General features: G+C 29.5%; 9 protein-coding genes across 9 annotated transcripts; 4 read left to right on the forward strand and 5 right to left on the reverse strand.

The window, feature by feature from the left end:
* The first annotated feature begins 141 nt into the window (after window positions 1-141).
* T552_02138 (trehalose-phosphatase) lies at window positions 142-3,244 on the forward strand. Its single transcript, XM_018370693.1, has 11 exons — window positions 142-439; window positions 496-823; window positions 872-1,012; window positions 1,059-1,184; window positions 1,227-1,591; window positions 1,633-1,971; window positions 2,019-2,437; window positions 2,485-2,612; window positions 2,660-2,932; window positions 2,984-3,057; window positions 3,097-3,244. Exons 1-11 carry the CDS (start codon window positions 188-190, stop codon window positions 3,199-3,201), a joined length of 2,550 nt encoding a protein of 849 aa, XP_018225580.1. The 5' UTR covers window positions 142-187; the 3' UTR covers window positions 3,202-3,244.
* A 15-nt stretch (window positions 3,245-3,259) lies between these two features.
* T552_02139 (hypothetical protein) lies at window positions 3,260-3,784 on the reverse strand (the record flags this gene model as incomplete). The annotated part of the gene is made up of 1 exon (XM_018370694.1): window positions 3,260-3,784. One exon carries the CDS (start codon window positions 3,782-3,784, stop codon window positions 3,260-3,262), a length of 525 nt encoding a protein of 174 aa, XP_018225581.1.
* Window positions 3,785-3,842: 58 nt separating this feature from the next.
* On the reverse strand, window positions 3,843-7,280 carry T552_02140 (hypothetical protein). The gene is made up of 13 exons (XM_018370695.1): window positions 7,241-7,280; window positions 7,162-7,198; window positions 7,064-7,119; window positions 5,964-7,015; window positions 5,827-5,924; window positions 5,672-5,777; window positions 5,400-5,628; window positions 4,928-5,359; window positions 4,693-4,884; window positions 4,520-4,641; window positions 4,379-4,472; window positions 3,998-4,332; window positions 3,843-3,954 (listed from the first exon to the last, which is right to left on the reverse strand). Exons 2-13 carry the CDS (start codon window positions 7,188-7,190, stop codon window positions 3,886-3,888), a joined length of 2,814 nt encoding a protein of 937 aa, XP_018225582.1. The 5' UTR covers window positions 7,191-7,198; window positions 7,241-7,280; the 3' UTR covers window positions 3,843-3,885.
* Window positions 7,281-7,391: 111 nt separating this feature from the next.
* T552_02141 (hypothetical protein) lies at window positions 7,392-8,217 on the forward strand (the record flags this gene model as incomplete). Its single annotated transcript, XM_018370696.1, has 2 exons — window positions 7,392-7,623; window positions 7,670-8,217. The coding sequence occupies 2 exons, from the start codon at window positions 7,392-7,394 to the stop codon at window positions 8,215-8,217; spliced, it is 780 nt and encodes a 259-aa protein (XP_018225583.1).
* A 488-nt stretch (window positions 8,218-8,705) lies between these two features.
* On the reverse strand, window positions 8,706-10,171 carry T552_02142 (mitogen-activated protein kinase 2). The gene is made up of 8 exons (XM_018370697.1): window positions 10,034-10,171; window positions 9,862-9,988; window positions 9,743-9,811; window positions 9,311-9,692; window positions 9,210-9,265; window positions 8,957-9,164; window positions 8,830-8,913; window positions 8,706-8,785 (listed from the first exon to the last, which is right to left on the reverse strand). Exons 1-8 carry the CDS (start codon window positions 10,123-10,125, stop codon window positions 8,748-8,750), a joined length of 1,056 nt encoding a protein of 351 aa, XP_018225584.1. The 5' UTR covers window positions 10,126-10,171; the 3' UTR covers window positions 8,706-8,747.
* Window positions 10,172-11,083: 912 nt separating this feature from the next.
* Window positions 11,084-14,505, reverse strand: T552_02143 (hypothetical protein). The gene is made up of 13 exons (XM_018370698.1): window positions 14,081-14,505; window positions 13,939-14,029; window positions 13,773-13,889; window positions 13,439-13,724; window positions 13,288-13,394; window positions 13,179-13,245; window positions 12,579-13,133; window positions 12,381-12,536; window positions 12,160-12,330; window positions 11,820-12,112; window positions 11,443-11,775; window positions 11,173-11,394; window positions 11,084-11,125 (listed from the first exon to the last, which is right to left on the reverse strand). The coding sequence occupies exons 1-13, from the start codon at window positions 14,458-14,460 to the stop codon at window positions 11,114-11,116; spliced, it is 2,790 nt and encodes a 929-aa protein (XP_018225585.1). The 5' UTR covers window positions 14,461-14,505; the 3' UTR covers window positions 11,084-11,113.
* Window positions 14,506-15,263: 758 nt separating this feature from the next.
* T552_02144 (asparagine-tRNA ligase) lies at window positions 15,264-16,870 on the forward strand. Its single transcript, XM_018370699.1, has 3 exons — window positions 15,264-15,533; window positions 15,579-15,705; window positions 15,749-16,870. Exons 1-3 carry the CDS (start codon window positions 15,310-15,312, stop codon window positions 16,823-16,825), a joined length of 1,428 nt encoding a protein of 475 aa, XP_018225586.1. The 5' UTR covers window positions 15,264-15,309; the 3' UTR covers window positions 16,826-16,870.
* A 292-nt stretch (window positions 16,871-17,162) lies between these two features.
* T552_02145 (hypothetical protein) lies at window positions 17,163-18,372 on the forward strand. Its single transcript, XM_018370700.1, has 2 exons — window positions 17,163-17,908; window positions 17,956-18,372. The coding sequence occupies exons 1-2, from the start codon at window positions 17,208-17,210 to the stop codon at window positions 18,326-18,328; spliced, it is 1,074 nt and encodes a 357-aa protein (XP_018225587.1). The 5' UTR covers window positions 17,163-17,207; the 3' UTR covers window positions 18,329-18,372.
* Window positions 18,373-18,382: 10 nt separating this feature from the next.
* T552_02146 (hypothetical protein) lies at window positions 18,383-19,711 on the reverse strand. Its single transcript, XM_018370701.1, has 6 exons — window positions 19,507-19,711; window positions 19,302-19,459; window positions 19,116-19,251; window positions 18,801-19,066; window positions 18,649-18,753; window positions 18,383-18,602 (listed from the first exon to the last, which is right to left on the reverse strand). Exons 1-6 carry the CDS (start codon window positions 19,559-19,561, stop codon window positions 18,429-18,431), a joined length of 894 nt encoding a protein of 297 aa, XP_018225588.1. The 5' UTR covers window positions 19,562-19,711; the 3' UTR covers window positions 18,383-18,428.
* Between the last annotated feature and the right edge of the window lie 13 nt (window positions 19,712-19,724).

The raw sequence follows: 19,724 nt of genomic DNA on the forward strand, positions 1-19,724 counted from the left end.
AAGCTTATACCTTCGCTGATGACTACCAAGATTTTGATAAAAAATATATCTTGGATATTTTCTAAAAATATTATATAAATCTAAAGGATTATAAAGGATTTTAATTGATATTTAATATAAATATTTGAGGATATCTTTTTTGTTATATATAAATACATAAATTGGCTAAAATAACGTATTTTTGGAGATGAACTTGTATAATACATTGAATGAGGACGAGAAAAGTGTATTAAAAGAATCTACGGAGGAGAATAAAGCGGATAGTTGCTTTTTTTCTAATAATTTTGTGAATAATCAGTGTAAAAATGAAAAAAAGAAGAACGGCGGAATATGTTCACCAGAAAATATACCATGGCCTTTAAAATGTTCAGAACGAGTTATTTTTGCATGTACATCAATACCATATAAGTGTTTTTTTAATCCCCAGAATGGAGAATGGGTATTTTGAATAATATGGTACAAGGAGAATAAATAAAGTTGATTTTTTGGATATAGAAATTCCGTCCTAGAAGAGGAGAATCGTCATTATTTGCATCAATATCATGGCTTTCTCGAGAAACAGGGTGGGAAACTAAGTTAGTTGGGTGGACGGGTGAGATAACGGCAAGTTGTCAGGAAATACAATCAAATTCTAATGATATGGATACAACGAATAATACAAATACAGTATTATTAACATCAGAAGATAAAGAAAGATTTATGGAATCGTTTTCGAAATCATATGAGGATGAGATTGTGCCTATATGGATGTTATCGGATTCAGATCATCAGTTTGGAGAAACGATTGAACAACAATCTAGATGGAGGAAATATCCAAATACAGGTATGTTATATGTTCGTTTTATATGAAAAAAAGATGCAAAATAATTAGTATTATTACCATTATTTCATTATCGTCTATGGAATAATACAACAGATGAATGGAATGAACAAACATGTTGGAAGGATTATGTGGAATTTAATAAAGCATATTCAGATGCTATTGTTAAGATTTATAGGCCAGCAGACATTAGTATAATTTCCTAATGATAATATATACAAAATAATATCGGTTATAGTTATTATTCATGATTACTATCTTCTATTATTGCCTCAACTTATTCGTCAAGAGTTACCTAATGCGTATCTGGGCTTTTTCTTACATGAACCTTTTCCAAGTTCAGAGATTTTTCGTTGTCTTCCAAGTATACATTATAATATATACTTAAAAAATTTTAATATTTTAGAGCGAAAAGAAATATTAATGGGAATGCTTGGGGCTAATATGATTGGGTTTCAAAGTTATTCTTTTTCAAGGCATTTTGTTAGTACTTGTACAAGAGTTTTAGGATTCGATTCTATTGGAAAAGGAATTGATGTTAACGGTGCATATGTAGCTATAGAAGTTCTTCCAATGGGAATAGATGCTCAACGGGTTGAAAAAGAATCACAAACTCAGAAAATTCAGAAAAAAATGCAATTTATTAGGGAGTTATATTCAAATAAGAAAATACTTATAGGAAGAGCAAAAATATATGAAATTCAAGGAGTATTACAAGGATTGAAGGCCTTTGAAAGTTTTTTAAAACAATTTTCTAACTGGAGAAATCAAGTTATTACTTTTTACTTTTAATAATTCATTAACATATACAGGTTGTGTTTATTCAAGTAACTTCACCTGTAAATGATGACACATCAAAATTTGAGAAACAGATACAAGATTTAATAGCCGAAATAAATGGAACATATGGATCATTGGAATTTACACCTGTACATCATTATCACCAACATTTAGAAAAAGATGAATATTTTGCGCTTTTAAGATCAGGCGATGTAGGAATAATTACTGCTATCAGAGATAGCATAAACACCACAAGTTTAGAGTATGTTATTTGTCAAAAAGGAAACAATGGGCCTTTATTATTATCAGAATTTTCAGGAACAAAAGATGCACTTCAAGATGCAATTCAAGTTAACCCATGGGATGTTACGGTGATACTGAATGATTAACATTTTAAAATGAATTGATCTTGATTTAGGATACTGCAAAAAAAATTAACGAGGCACTTTGTATATCTGAATCTGAAAAAGAAGCACGTCAACTTAAATTGTATAATTATGTTACAATGAATACTGTTCAAACATGGATTTCATCATTCATATCAAAATTATTAACAAATTTAGCAACTTTTAACTATAATCAAATTACTCCTGTTATTGATACTACGTTATTAACAAATGCTTATCAGAAAGCGAATAAACGCTTGTTTATGTTTGATTATGATGGAACACTAACACCAATTGTTAAAGATCCACTTGTTGCTATTCCATCCCAACAACTTTTACGGGTTTTAAGAGCATTAGCTGAAAATCCCCAAAACCAAGTATGGATAATTTCTGGACGTGATCAAAGTTTTTTGTCAAAATGGCTAGATAATATTCCTCAACTAGGATTGAGGTAAGAATTTAGTTATAACAAAACATTTTATTAACTTAAATTATCAGTGCAGAACATGGTTGCTATATGCGTTTTCCAAATACATCTAATTGGTTAGATCTTACAAAAAATATGGATGTATCATGGCAAGAAGAAGTTTATAAGATTTTTGAATATTATACAGAACGTACTCAAGGTAAATATTTTTTTTAAAAAAATGATTTATATTCAATATTAACTTAGGTTCATTTATTGAACAAAAAAGATGCACGCTCACATGGCATTATCGTCGGGCAGATCCAGATTATGGCCTTTTTCAGGCATTAGAATGTCAAAATCACTTAGAAAGCCTAATTACATCAAATTATAATGTTGAAGTATTAAATGGAAAAGCAAATATTGAAGTTCGACCTTTTTCTATCAATAAAGGTGAAGTAGTAAATCAATTATTAGCCCTTTTTAAAGACGAAAAACCCGATTTTGTTTTCAGTGCAGGAGATGATAAAACAGACGAAGGTAAATAATTGTTATTAAATTTTTCTTAAAAGAATTACTAAAAATTAAAAGACATGTTTCGTATTTTAAAGAAAAGAGAAGATTTAAAAACATATTTTACCGTAACCATTGGCGCATCAAATAAAGTATACTTTTTTTTTTCTATAATATTCTTATTTTTTCAGATCACAACAGCAGACTGGCATATTCAAGGACCTTTTGAAGTTCTTTCTGTATTAGAATCACTTATTAATATAAAATCATCGAACGATTCGGCTAATGATACTTAAATATAAAATATCACATTTCTAATATTACCTCGATTTCAATACATAAAAAACTTATCAATCATCCACAACTACCATCCTTCCATCCTTCTCGCCATCGTTCTTTCCATTTAGAACAGTCAAATATTGGTTTACCTAGTTTTCTATTAACTTCATTATGTGCTTGACAAATCCACAATGATAAATCTTCTCGACCATTCGTTTTTGCTCGGTTCTCTTTTCGATTCATCCACTCACGAAAATCTTGAGCACAATAAAAACATGGGTAATGTTTTGCAAAAATTCTTAAAAATTCTTGCATTTCAACTTGTTCTTTTACTGTTGCGGATTCAGGGTAATTTGCAGCCATCGTATGAAGAAACGTCCATGTTGATCTACCTAAAAGCTCTGAATCTGGAGGACAATTTGTCAGATCTATATTATCTAGATTCGATGTCTTTTCTTTATCATATAAAGAATTATTTTGGTTTTGCATCCATTTTTTAAATGACACACAAACACGACAACTATTTTTCGGTATGTTTTCTGATACATAGACATCCTTTTTATCTTCTTCAAATCTATCTACAGCTTCTTTAGCAACCATTTTTTATCTCTAAGATTTTAAATCGAGGGTATCGAATGATGTTTTGTCAAATAATAAATGAAATAAAATACAAGTAGTTGAAAAAAAACAGAACAAAGCAATTATATTCGTCCTTGCCAGGATCTGAATAGATCTTCTTTAAAATCATAAATACGACGGTTTCCTGACAACTATAATTATTTAAAAAAAGAAAAAAGAAATATTTAAATATACTTCAAGTTGAATTTGCCTATGAATATAACATAGAAAATCAACATAAGATGTAGAATTGCATTGTTTATCTTCTACAAGTTGTGCTATAAATTCATTTGCAGATTCATCAAGTCCTTGTCGAGAAACGTATGCTGTTAAGGTTTTTCCAGGATAAAAAGAATTGAAATAGAAAAAAATATTTCGAACCTGAATGGAAAATCGAGTGTCTAAATTTGGAAGATAAGTAGATCGAGGGTTTATATCTGAAAGTTTAGAAATATCATCTCCATAAAGATCTTTTAATAATTTTAGTGATACATAATTATGGAACCATAAAACAGCGTTATTTCCATTTACTTGAGATTGTTAATATTTGAAAAAAAGTATCGTTGAACAATATACTCATTAAATAAATACCTCCTTCATCTAAATAAGAAGAAGATGCTCTAATCGCTTTAGGAAGAACAAAATTTCCAGTGTTATCAGGAAAACCCATCTATATATTTATTAAATATTAAAGAATTTTGGAAATAAGAAATTTACTTCATCTGATAAATTATGTAATGGGAAAACTCGAGGATATATAAAAGAAATAAGTTCGCGAACACCTACTGTTAACATATATTGAGCATTTTGCATTCGTAAATCACTTTGGATATTTCCATCTATTTTTTCTTAGAAAGAAATCATTTATAATATATATATATATAACTCACTTTTTAATGCGGGCAATTTTAATAGACATAATATATATATGGGGAGCAATTTTAAGTTTTCCGGAAGAACCAACTGAGAAGTAGGTATAGATGATGAAAGGTTTTTTCGATAACATGCCAAAATATTGATACACACATCAGTTAATTCATCTCTGATTTGTTTAAGAGGTTTTTTCATGATTTTAAGTAAAGCTATTCTAATTAGATACAAAATCATAATTAATAGTAAATTTACCGCTCTTAGCAAGAATTGTAATATATGCATCTATATCTACATATCTAATAACATCACAAGGATTTGATGATATAGATGCAACTGTATTATAACATCTTAAGCGACGTTGACCTGTTGCTGTAGTATATAATACTGCACATTGAAAGTAAGCGTTAGATTTTGGATTCAATTTACTATCATATGTAAAAGTAATAGAAATCGCTTTTTCTGAATCAATAACACTAAGTTCCAAATCCGACCTCTTCTGTATATAATTTCCAATATATTGTTGAACTTGTAAGCCATTTGAGCATCTAACTTTGATCTGAACATGATATGCCTGCTCACGTGTAACATTTCTAGTAAATTCTCCAATTACTTTGGATGCATCCCTCTCTTCTATAAAATCCTGATAATAATATATTTCACCACCAGTAATACTTGCCAAAACTCCTATCAAAGTTAACATGATTTAACAAATTTAAATAAATACCTATAGTGCTGATATCAATATAAAAAGCAGGAAAAAGAAAAAAATCTACGCCAACGCCTAAATTCACGCATTTCTTGGCAAGATTATCCCAATAAACATTTTGTGTAGTAAATAATTGTTTTTCATTATCTGTATTATAAAGTTTAGAATCCTCTCTAAACCTAAGACTTCCTGGTCCCCATGTAGGTAATGTAGTTAAAAAAACAATTAATTTTCCACCAGTTTTTTCCTAGATGTATTAATCAAAAATGTTATCAATATAATTAAGTTACCAATGCTATAAGAGATGATTCAACTAAAGAACCTAACGCTGGTTCTGGAACCTTTAAATCATCGAACATTACTGCAATAGAGTTTAAAACAATCTCTATAATATTTCTATAATAATATTTAATATCAAGCATTAAATACAAAATAACAAAAAAACCTTGATTCATATGCGTCAACAAATAATCCTTTATGTAAAGGAACAAAAGTATCATTAATATCTGAAACAATTAACATTTCTGCATCATTCATTGAGGACTAAAAAAATCAATATATAAAACATAAGCAACCACTTACTGATAAATTATAAAAATGTAAAGTACGATCAAAAGTAACAATGCAAATTTTAGCACCATGAGGAAAAGGCCTATCTGATGGCTCATATAATGCCCTCCTTATAGCATTAGTCGCAACTCTTGGAATTCCTTTTTGAATAGAAGTTTCGCTAACATCAATAGCAAAAATCATTTTGATCGGTTCAACAGGACATGTTTCATATTCTTTAGGAACAGAAAATTCTACTGTCCCATGACTAAGCTCAGGTCTATGATCAAAATCCTGTCGCTTTCCAAAACCATTCAAAGGAGAGAACCATTCAGCACCAACATCAGTTGGAAATGAACAAATATTACATACAAATTTAGATCCACCTTGTATAAAACTCATAAATGGATTAATATACGCTCTACATTTTCTACATCTCGGTGGTCCCATTTCTCCATAATCTACTAAAGGAATCGGTCCTTCTTTAGATTTTTGTGAAGCAAATGGCTGAATAACCATAGATATAGGTATAAATGTCGCCGATGAAATCTCTTTCGTTTCCGCTATATTTCTAGTTACCAATCTAACAAATTTCGGTGATGAAATCCCTTGATCAAACGCTATAAAGTCCGTATTCGCTGTTGGAATAACATTGGATTCCGTAACTGAAAATATATTATGTTTATATGTTTCTTGCGAAATCTCATGAACATCTGCCACAGATGGAATCTTTTCTGGATCAATTTTAGATCCACTCTGGTTAGTTAATATAAGCTGAGGATTTTTTAACTCTGTTTGATCCCCAAAATTAGACACGAAAGGATATATCTTTTTATCATTCAAATCTCCCGAATTAACATCTCTTCCTCGTTCTAAAGGTTCATTATACGATAAATCATACGCCCTAACTGTTCTATGTTTATTTCGCTGTATAACCGATCCAGAAACATGCAGATTGCTACACTGTTCTCGCAACCCCTCCATAACATTGTCTCCTGAAAACAGCACCGCATCTTTCCTCTCGTTATTTCTATGTATATTCCCTTCTTTATAGCCCCTAATTAGCCCAGGAACAACCGGTACATCTATAATCTTTATATCTTCTCCAATATCTCCCTAAAAAAAAAAAATACTTGGCAAAAAATTACCCTCATTCTCATCATAGACACTTTCTTCAATAGATTCTGTGCTAAATATGTTCAGATCAACGAATTAATCTCAGATATCATACGATCTAATTTTTGATGGTAATAAATACATATCTTGGCCTATTTTTACGTTAAAAAAACCCTGAAAAAACCTTTATATACAAAAAAAACGTCATAAATTACGTTAAAACATGTATTTTACCGTTTTTCCCACTAAATTTAGCCTAATTTCACTATTTATTTTTTTTCCAATTTTTGGACGTCGAGACCTACCAAGACTCAACCTACGTCGACCTTTATAATCTATAAAATAATGAAAACCGTCTTATTTCTAAGAAAAAGAGCCTCTTCAGAGGACAATTATGAGAAATTATTCAAGAACAAAGGCTTTAATACATTATTTATTCCTATTCTTACATGTTCCTATATAAATCAGAAATGTCTTAGAAATATTTTAGAAAAAAGCCCATATATAATGTATTCAGGGCTTATTTTCACTAGTAGAAATGCAATTGTTTCTTTTAAAGAGTCTCTGATAGGAATTGGTCTTTTTTTCGGCGAAAAAAGAGCAAAAATATTGATAATATGTAGATAAACAAGAATATGAGAAGATCAGCAATATGAGGGTATATACAGTTGGATCAGCATGTTATAAAGAGCTAATATCACTTGGATTTTCTAATATTTATGGAAAAGAATCAGGAAATGCGGAAAATTTGTCAAAATTTATTATATCATATCATAAGAAAGAAGAACCTATATTATTTATTACGGGGGAGAGAAGAATAGGTATATTAGAGAAGAAATTACCATTATCAGGGATTAATTTGAAGGAAATTGTTGTATATAAGATGGAAGAGAGAATTGAATTTGAAAAAGAATTTAATAAAGTTATATATGATGAGGAGTTAAATTTAGAATGGATTGTGTTTTTTAGTCCATATGGATCAGATATTGTGATGAAATATGTAAAAAACGAAGATTTATTAAAATTCAAAATTGCGACAATTGGGAGTACTACATGGAGACATTTAAATGATAAATGGAATATAAAAACAAGTGTAGTATCTGAATATCCAGAAGCAGGATCACTTTTAGAAGGAATTTTGGATTATGAAAAAGAGAAAAATGAATATTAGTATTTTATTTTATTATAAATAGTTTTTATTATGCAAAAAATTTAAAACAAGTTATTATAGGATTATTAATAAGTGTAGAAATCAATTCTTATATTTTTACTATGATAATTCTGAATTATTTGATGTATTTTACTTTTATTATCTTAATTTATTATAGAAAGAATAATTGAAATAAGTTTTATTGATTAATTAAATTGAAAATTAGAAAAGATAATTATATATATAAGCTTTACTTTTTATGAAATACAAGGGAACAGATCAATATACTTGTATAATACAAATGTAAAGATATTGGAAACTAATTATTAGAAATAGAATCTATTATTTAGAAATCATTTAATATTTTTATCAATGCCATTAAAATTAATAAAAAACCAAAATAAATATAAATATTAAAGTTATTAGTGACAATATATATATAAATATAATATTTAAATTATTAAAATGTCAAACCAAACAAGAAAAGATGCATCCTTTATGAAAAAAAACTGAAAAATATAACATAATCTGGTCTAAAGATATCCAGAGAATCAATTGTTCATACTCATAATTTCCTTATAAATAAGAACTAAAATTACTTAATAATAATAATATAATTAATAATATTGTTACTTTTTAAATCATTTTTAGTAAGACTATCTTTTATTCTATCAAAGTCAAAAAAACTTGGTGAGATAGGTGGTGCAGTTGGCTCATCTAAACTCATTAATTTTATCAAATATACATAAAATTATCTCACCATCCGGGTCATGATATGGCTCAAGATAGTTATGTTGAAGTGCTTCTTCTGCAGTTACCCTTTTTGCAGGATTAAAAGCCAATAACTTCTCTAACAAATCCAAAGCAAGAGGATTAGCCCTAGGAAATATAGAAGCAAACGAAACCCGCTTCTTAAATGGCAATGATCTAATATACTCTCGTGCTCTGCGAGACTTGATTCCATAATACTAAAAACATTAATTCTAATCTTCTTCTCCCCAATAAAATATTACATCTTCCATTGTTGGTGTACCCAGTACATCCAATATAAGCATAAGTTGATGATGATCTATCTATTTAGATTCACATATACAAATATATATATCATCCTTACAATCTTTGCCGGGAAATAAAGGTCTCCCACTAAGCATCTCTGCAAGAATACATCCAACGCTCCAAATATCAATTGCTTTGGTGTATTCTTTGAAGGTTAACATAATCTCAGGCGCACGATACCAGCGTGTTGCCACATACTCTGTCATAAAACTACTACTATCCTCCGTACTAACAGCAGATCGTGCCAAGCCAAAATCACATACTTTAAGATCACAATTGGCGTTTAACAATAAGTTAGACGGCTTTAAATCTCGGTGCAGAATGTCTGCACTATGCATAGCCTTTAAAGCACGAAGTATTTGATAAATAAAGTATTGACAATGATCATCTGACAAATCCTGTGTACGAATTACACGGTGCATATCAGTTTCCATAAGTTCCTATATAATTATCCAATTAAACCATAATCATTGTCTATTATAGACAATACTTGTATCAAATACACCTCTGAAAAAGATTCAAAATCTTGTGGCTGTTGAATATCCAAGATAGAAATAATCTGTTCATAAAAACAATAAGAAATGACTTTAAAACCCATTATAAACACACATTTTCATGATTAAAATAACGAAGTAGCTTCATTTCACGCAATGTTCTCAAACAAAACATAGAATGATCAAAAGGCGATATCTTCTTAATAGCAACCTTTTGCCCACTTGGTTTATGAATTGCTGAACTAAATAATTATATTTTTTGATCCATTTTTGACCCAAAATCCTACCATACAATGCCATAAGCACCTTCACCTATAACATCCAATATTTCATAATCATCTGATACATTAAATCTAACATTTCTACTTGAAGCTGTCATGGAGGGCTAAAATCAAAAACTTGTTGTGTTTTTTTTTACAAATATAATCTATATATACTATTTCTTCCCAAAAATTATTACAATAAATATCTAACAAATAAACAATTATGTATTCTACGCCTTTATATAACTGTGATCTTAATTCTTTTTTGTCTCCTTTGCTTTTAGTTTTACTTTAATAAAACCTTTTATAGATTTTTAACTTATTACATATTCTAACGTTCTTTAAACCCGCCTCTCAATACCCAGCTTTGATACAAATACTTCTTCATATGTAATACCATATCTTTTTCTAATTAACCTCTTCTTAAAATGGCTAGTTTATGTATAAAACAAAGGAAACATATTAAGCTGATACATTTACAAGCTAATCACTTTAAAAAAATGTACGTTTAATACAGTAATATAAACGTATTACTGTATAATTTATATTATTTGGGCTGATTTTTAAAGAATTATTATTAAAAATACAACTTTTAAACATTATTTTTTTTTTGAAGTCAAAAAGACTTGAGAAAATGTACGGAGATGGATGGGAAAGCTAACTTTATGGAGGAAATATGAGAGGGTTATAACCTAACCATAGTTGATATGACCTAACCCTAAATGAATGGACAAGGGGTTAGACCTAATTATGAGTAGAAGGGGTTAGACCTAACTATGAACAGAAGGGTTTAAACCTATCTATAGAGGAAGGGTTAAACCCTTATTATAGACAAAAGGGTTTATACCTAATTATAGTTCTAAGGGTTTAACCCTATCTATAGATGTAAGGGGTTAGTCGTTATTAAAGGGAAGGACTATAATATATGGACATAGTGTAAGGGTTTATATAGGGAGGGTTTAAATAATAAGGGTTACGACCTAATGGTATATTTAAGGGTTGTGCCCTAATCGGGTTGAACTAAGACGATATCTTATAATGTTAGAGTAATTAACGCTTTATCATTGATTAATATATGGAAAAGTATATATAGAAAAAATAAAATTAAGGATTAATCTAGAGATAAAAGGGTTATTTTAGATTATTAAATGAAAAGATCATACCCGATTTTTAAGTTCATTAATATATTGATAATAAGAAGAAATTCCATCTTGACGATCTTCAATCATATTGCTAAAAAACCATTTAATTAACGCAGGATCACCGTCTTGCTTAACAAGATATAAATGAGGCCAAGTGACTTTGCCTTTATCATACTCTCGCAATTTATTAATAATATTGTTAACACGTATAGAAAAAGAGTTATCCAATAATGGAAGGGTTATCTTAATAAATAAATAAATAATAGAATAGAATAGAATAAATGTGTATACCTTTCCTAATTTTAAATGAGAAATATCGGGTAATCCGAATACATCTTGAACCAATAAAGAAACAGCATCCTTGCCAATAAAGAGAAATTGAACCTGACCATCATCAACTAAATAAAGTCCATGAGATTCAATTTTTTCAGAAGTAAGATTCATTTCAGGTGGAAGAATGATTCCATTTGGACCATGTACACCAGCATCATCGGACATATTATGCAGTGAATAAAAACGCGGGTGAAGAAATGGTATTAATGTAGTTGTCGGTAGTGAAGATAAAAGACAAAGAGCGATAGATCTTACATCACTAGGAATAAGAGAAGATTTACGGAAAGCAAGCTTAAATTATTTAAAAAAAAGTAAATCAAAATTAAAACACTTACATTTTTAAGAAGACATAAACAAAGAAGAGGTAAAAGTCTGAGATTCGAACAAATTGGAAAAGTAGAGATTCCAGTATTTGTAAAAACCAAATTTTTTTTATAAGATTCCAAAATATCTACTAATTTATCTGTAATCATATTGCTTGCATCCTCTAGTTTAGACGAAAGTACTTTTTCACATGCTTTTACAGACAAATATTTTGTAATAGCAATCTGATCTGCTGAAGCATAGACATCTGCTAAATTACTTGTAGTTGGAATGGCTACGGTAATAACACGAATTCGCCTTTCGCCTAAATTTTTGAATTATTGATGAACTTAATATGGGCAAATGATTTACCATGACATGAACTATATAATATAGCTGTTTGTAAAGTAACAAATGGCTTCTCGATTTGTTCATCTATAGCAACTTCAACAACATATCCTTGGTCACGAGGAAATGATGGAAAAGCGCAAAGATCGGTTGAACGATAAAAGCAATTTCCATAGAAAGCAGAAACACGAAGTCCTAATTATTTCAATTAATAAATAAAAAATAAAAGTCATTCTAAAATTTACCTGTGGATCCTCTAACCCTCATAACAGCTTCAAGACCAACTTCTTGACTTAAATGTGCGCTAAATTCTCTAGCAAATTTCGTTATATCTTCAGTACGACCAGCATTCCAACCAGGATAATATAAAGTTTGCCCGGCTGTATATCGAGGAAGACATGCTAATCAAATTAGAAATAATATCATAAATAAATATTATTTACCAAGCGAAGCAACATCCTGATAATTAGATGAAAATAAGAACATGTCAACTGTAACCTGGCTTTTTGAACATTCTACAGCAAGAGATTTGTAAAACGAATTTTGAACCTGAAGTAAAGTAGATTCTTTAGAAGTTCCATAAATTTTAATATCTTCTCTTATAGTAAGTTTTCCTTCACCTAATGAAGGTAAACTATTCATCAAACATTCAATCTTCCCCCCTATGTTCTGAATAAGCTTACGAGCGGCCTTAAGAGCAGGTCCCATAGCATTTCCGACATTCTGAGTATTCTTAAACATATCATTAAATTTTTCCAATAAAGTCTCAATATTTTTCCGGCATTCAAAAATATTAACCAAGAGGTCAGCAGGCTGAGGAAGAAAAGGATCATCTATATCACTAACAACAAGCATTGAAGGTTCTTGATCTTTATTTGAAATACTAAAAAAATATAATGCACTATCCACTCCGATAAACCCAACTTTTGTCCGTTGATCACGATTCGGAATCCGGTCAAGAGATTCAAGAATTGTGCGAGTTGCAGTTGCCACCATACCTATTTTTTTCTTAAATTTTAAGATTAAAAAATAAAGTGGATTACCTGACATTACAGCAGTATAAGAAACGTCAATTAAGAAAACATAAACAAGAGGTTGAGGTGGCCGAACCTAAAAAAGTAAATATAAAAAAAATATAAATATATAAATTACCATATATTCGCTAGGTGCTAGAAAATCGACAATTGAATGATTAAGTTCTAAGCGCCTCCATTGATCAACTTGCTTATTTTGCTGATTCCAAGTAAATGCTGAAGGAACTAGAAATAATTAGAGAGATTCTAAATGAAAATATTATAATTACCATCATTAGTCATAGAACAAAGATTACATTTCCATCGATGTCCACCATCAATAAATGTAGAAAAAGGGTTTATGTATGATCTGCATCTACGGCAGCGAGCAATAATTGTATCTGAGACTAAAGGAACATTCTCTTCTTCATCAGTAAGCATAGTAAAAGGACGAATCGTTAATGCAAAAGGAAGCTTAGATTTTTTGAGAAGATTATTAGTTTTCGGTATTGCATTTAATGTAGATCGTAAATACTCCGGGCCACAATTCACTTTCTCCATTTGCGTCATAAATGCCTAATTCAAATCAACATTTTACATTAAATCAATAAATGAAAAAGATACATTAGGTGGCAAAATAAGCGGAGGAGGTAAACGACTTAAATCCGAAACATCTGGGTGTTGCCCTATCAAATCTACTGTAATTAACGGATTTAAAGAAAATCCTGATGCAATAGAATTCTAATAAACATAATTAAATAATATTCATAAAAAAATATTAAAAATAAACCTGCTGCATATTTGGATCTATTCCCATCTGACTAAATTGACTAGATACCATATCTATATTAGAATATGGGCTAGGCGGCCAATAAGTCTGACTAGATTTAAAATAATTAATAAAATTAATAAAATTATACATTATATGTTACTTTGCAGGATAGGGCGAAACCTGCCCTTGTCCATTAGCATTAAGATTTTGATAACTTCCGGGAACACCGCTTCCCGGTCCATTAAAATTATATTGTTGCGATGCATATCTTCTTTTTGATTTTACTTGGGGTGTAGGCATAATTTGGTCAGAAAAAGACCTAAAGTCTGCCATTGCCGACGGTGCAATATTTCCTTGTTGCTGTAGACCACTATATGCGCCAGAATATGCCATTTTCTGGCCCATATTCTCCGGCACCTCCGGTACCAAAAATTGCGCATTTTCCGGCAAATAAGAAACAAATGGCGACTTTAACTCTTCTAAACTTTGAGTCCCAAAATTCTCACGTTGTTTCTGGTCCTCGCATCCCTGGAATTCCATTGATTTTTATCCTTCTTTATAATGACTATCAAATCCCCTAATTCCTTTAATATTTCACTATTTAAGCCGGTTCAAAAACGAAAAGACAGCCTGTCTCCTGATCCTCTCTGATTCTGGCAATATTACCTCTGAAAACTCCGTTTTCAACTGCTTTTTTGCTATTCTAATTTATCAAAAATTTTAACCGTTAAATCTTGGTGTTACGAAAACATACGATTTTTTATATGTAGTTATCAGGAAGAATAAGATTTATGTAGATCAATTAAAGTATTTTTTTCCTGAAAACAAAGATGTTTTTAGTATAAAAATTGATAAATGAATAGTCAATAGAAATAATTGTGTATTTTTTGTATATGTATATGAATAGTAAAAAAACAGTGTAAAACTAGCAATTTCTGTATTTTATTAATAAAAAGATGAGATAAGCCATCAATTGAATAGGACTAGGGGTTCCAGAAGTATATGAAAAGAATTTTGTTTTTTTTGAAGCGTTTTTGAGCATAAAAAAGAAAATTTATAGAATTTGTTGATTTATATAGTGCAGCTAGTAGATATATACATAAAAGCAACAAAAAAAGAACAGGAGGTTTATTAAAGAGCTGAAATTTTAGTATTAAAACGGGATATTTTAGCTAATTAAGCCAAATAAGTTTATAATGACATTTGGACAGATATAGAGCTTATGAAAAATGGATATAGAAAAAATATTAAAATACAGGAAAATACATGGAAATTAGCACTAAATGATGAAATTAAGAATAGTGTGAATGATAGTGTTTTTAAAAATTGAATATCAAGCTTTTTGAATAGTTAAAAGATACAATTATACAAGATTTAGAGAAGAAAAAGATGATTTCAAGATATTTTAAGAGAAAAATACATAAACTTGGAACATACAAGACATATAGTGTCAAGGAAGTCATAGAGAAACAAATAAATCCGGATCAAATAATAACAGTTTATGGATGGATAAGATCATTAAGAAAAATGAAAAATGTAACATTTGCGCTTATCAATGATGGAACAACAGGGAAAACTATGCAGGCAGTACTTAGATCAGATCAAGGGAAAGGGTAGATTTGATCTATATATTTATATAGGAATAATTGTAAAATTAGATTATCAACAGGTAGCAGTGTAAAACTAACAGGATTATATACAACAACACAGAATGGATTTAAGGAAAAACAGGAATATGAGCTTCATGTTAATGATCTACAGATTTGTGGATACGCAGATCCATCAGTATATACATTTTTACTTTTATTTTATCTTATTATTTATATAGTCTTATCCATTGCAAAAGAAACATCATGATGTAAAGTATCTTAGAGAGAAGGCACATCTTCGATTACGTACGGAGTCCATGTGTAGATTGTTACGGTTAAGATCCTTTTTAATATCAATTATATCAACATTTTTTTCCAACAAAGATTATATTCAAACACATCCTCCCATTTTAACATCATCAGATTGTGAGGGTTCTGGGAAAATATTTGAAGTAAAGAGTTCAAATGAATCAAATAATTTCTTTAAGAAAAATATTTATTTAACAGTTTCTACACAATTACATTTAGAAGCATTATCACATTCATTATCAAAAGTATGGTCTTTAAGCCCAATATTTAGAGCAGAAAAAAGTCGTACATCAAAACATTTAGCAGAATTTTATATGTTAGAAGCGGAAATTTCTTTTATCAATGATATTGAAGATTTAATGTCAATTTTAGAACAAATGATTCATGATTTAGTAAAAAACTTAATGAATAGCCCCATTGGCAATGAAATACTCTCTGAAAATCACAAGATAAATAAAAAAGATCGAATTGATATTGAAAATCGCTGGAATTTCTTTTTAAAAGATCATTGGACTAGAATGACATATGCAGAAGCAATTGACGCTCTAAAAAACTCTTCTGTTCACTTCAAATTCCCTCCAAAATATGGTCATGATTTACAAGCTGAACATGAAAAATGGCTAGCTGAAAATTATACACATACTCCTCTTTTTGTCATAAATTATCCAAAACAATTAAAGCCTTTTTACATGCGTCTTAACAACGACTCACTAAAACATCCGGATCATGACACTGTCTCTTGTTTTGATCTTCTTCTACCACAAATTGGTGAATTGGCTGGCGGTAGTCTACGAGAAGAACGTATAGATATACTTAAACAATCCATTGTCACTCATAAAAAACATTTATCTGATCTATCTTGGTATATTGATCTCAGACGTTGGGGAACAACAAAACATGGAGGTTTTGGTCTTGGTTTTGACCGTTTCTTAGCATATTTGGCTGGTATAAAAAACATAAAAGATACTGTCGCCTTTCCAAGATGGTACCAACATTGCAACTTTTAACAACAATAAAACAATTCATATTTACTCTCAAAAACATTCTTTTACACATAAAAATACTTTTTTTTCAACTTGCTATTTCTATATCATTCTTTTTTCTCTCATCTATCATCATTCTACTATATTCATCTACTGATACAAATAAATAGGACTACAGAATACATGTTTTATGTATCTTTATAAGCTACAAAAATACTAATATATATATTTATGGGTTTATTCAGGAACCGATGTCAGACCTTGTCAACGACCAATCTATTAGATTATCAATTTCTACAGAGAATAGATGATAAGAAGTTATTAGAATAAAGATCTATAAATTAGGAATTATATATAAGGGTTATAAGAAGGGATTTATTATAAGTTTTAAGGAGTGGCTATAAAAATGAGCGGAAATCAAGTTTCTAATGAAAAACCAAAGTTACCAGAATTATGTGCAGAAGGCCATAATTCATCAGAAATAGCACAAGAACAGATAGATTATAAGGAGAAGGAGAATACACCAATAATATATGATAAAGAAAAGCAATTAACAACGCCATTGTATTCAAAATCTATTTTAACATTTGCTCAGTCAAAAAATACATCACCTATATCAATAAATACAAGTAAAATGTACCCAGAAGGGTTTATTAATTATAAGGAGAAGCCATCTATTAGAATTCATGTTCCTTTAAAAGGACAAGTTAATGTTTATGTTAATTTTGCACGAGAAGCAGAAAAGCACTATGGATGGACGGCTTTACATCCATTACAAGCAAGAAATTTGATTAATTTAGGGATGCTAAAGTATGATAATGAACTTGATTCAGATGAGGGAGATGAATCGGAATCGAATGTAGATGAAGATAGAAAAGTCAAGTTATCAGTAGCACCAACGGAAAATGAAAGTTCAAATCTTCAAGAACCGTTTATTCCAGCACAAAAGAAACGTAAAAGAAGGATACAAGAAGAAGAATATGATACGCTTGATCCATTTATTGATGATTCAGAATTATTTTTAGAGGAAATTGCAGCATCAAAAGATGGGTTTTTTGTATTTTCAGGGCCTCTTATACCAAAGGGAGATAAAGTAAAGATAGAAAGGTATATATATATATATAATTGAGGTAAAGTTGTTAAATGTTATCAAGAACGGATGAATCTACAAAAAAAGGGCGTTCAAAGGGAGGAAAACAAAATACAAATCGTATAATTAATAAAAATACAAAGCAAAAAGAAGTTAAAAGTCCAAAGGAAAGCAATGGAAAAAAGAATGTAAAAACAGTTCAAAATACAAAACATGTAGAACAATCAGAAAACAAAAAAGGTACAAATTTAGAGAAAGCAATTGAAAAAAAAGAACCTAAAGAATTAAAAACCAACAAGAATCCATCTCCTTCTAAAGAAAATGTAGAATCAAGTACTATTAAAAGTACTAATGAGACTAAAGAAAACAAAGATACAGTTACACAAAAATCTAAGAAAAGCAAAAAAACCGAAAAGCCTGAAAATGGACAAGGTTAAAGGGAGAGAAAAAAATGGAGAAAAACGAATGGAATTGTTTCTGATATCATTTGATGCATATTTTATTTTTTTAAAAAACTTAAAATATTTATAAAATGTTTTATTTGTGACGAATAAGGTTAATAATATCAGATATTTTTTCAGTACTATTAATGATTTCTTCCAACTTAACAACATCCCAACGATCTTTTTCTGGAATAATCTCCCAATTTGGACTCGGGGTTTGTTTTAACCATCCAAAATCTTGAATTTTATTCCATACGTCAAAGGAATTCTTTCAAGAATTAATACATAGACTGATATTTATATTAAAAATTTACCATATATGGATTAGGCCCGAATCGGATTCTTGTACAATTTTCTATGGTTGCGTTTGATTTACAGGCAATCAAAACGTCAATATCTTTACAATCATGCATTCGAAACTTAATTGAATCATAAGAATTGTATAAAAGAATCATTAGAAACTTACTTGATATGAAAAAATAATAAAAGTACAATTTTGACAATTAGAAATATACGCAGGTCCACAAATACTGTTGGCTAATACAATGCAATCTTTAAGATGACGGGCATTTAAGCTACACCATTCCAATTCGTGAATCAAATAAATACAAAATGATGAATCCGAAAGATTAACCTCACTATTTTTACCACTTTTATATAAATTAATCCTCTCTTCTACATGTAAGAATGGATCTTCAGGCAAAGATAATGACTTTTCTGGTGGAGTAGACGCTGTTAAAATCATTAACTTTTTCTCTTTTAATAGAAAATAACATCTTACACAAATTTATAGAACTTGGCTCTTCTTGTTCTTTTTGATCACTATTCACATCTATACTTAATTTAAATCCAAAATTAGGTCTGGGCCGTGCATCTTTTTTCAAAAGTTGATAAGACGTATATAGCTCTTTCATTTGCTATTTATTAAGTAAGGATCAAAAATATAAAAAAAACAAAACAAAACAACATCTTTCAATAAACGTCTATCATAACTTGGAAGTAACGATATGGATTTTATCATACTATCATTTAAATCTTCAATTCGATAACCAATCGCTTCTATTGATTGGTCTTTTTCTGGACTATTTAAAAGCGAGGAAACTCTACAAATCTCATCATCTAATACTGATCCATGGGCTCAATTAAAATACAATATAAATAAATAAATAAACCTTTCTTTTCAGATAAAAAGGCTGTATAGGTCAATATCTCTTTACTCGACGTCATAGATTTTTCAACTATTCGACTTGAAAATCTTAAATCCTATATAAAATAGAAATATATAAAAATATCTTTATAAACTATCTAATGAAAACAACACAAGAAATCATTCTTAAAAAAATAATAAATTTTATCTATAAATGAATCGTTTTTTCTAGTCCTAAAATAA

The sequence above is a fragment of the Pneumocystis carinii genome, assembly GCF_001477545.1.
Source record: "Pneumocystis carinii B80 chromosome Unknown supercont1.9, whole genome shotgun sequence".
Taxonomy (NCBI): domain Eukaryota; kingdom Fungi; phylum Ascomycota; class Pneumocystomycetes; order Pneumocystales; family Pneumocystaceae; genus Pneumocystis; species Pneumocystis carinii.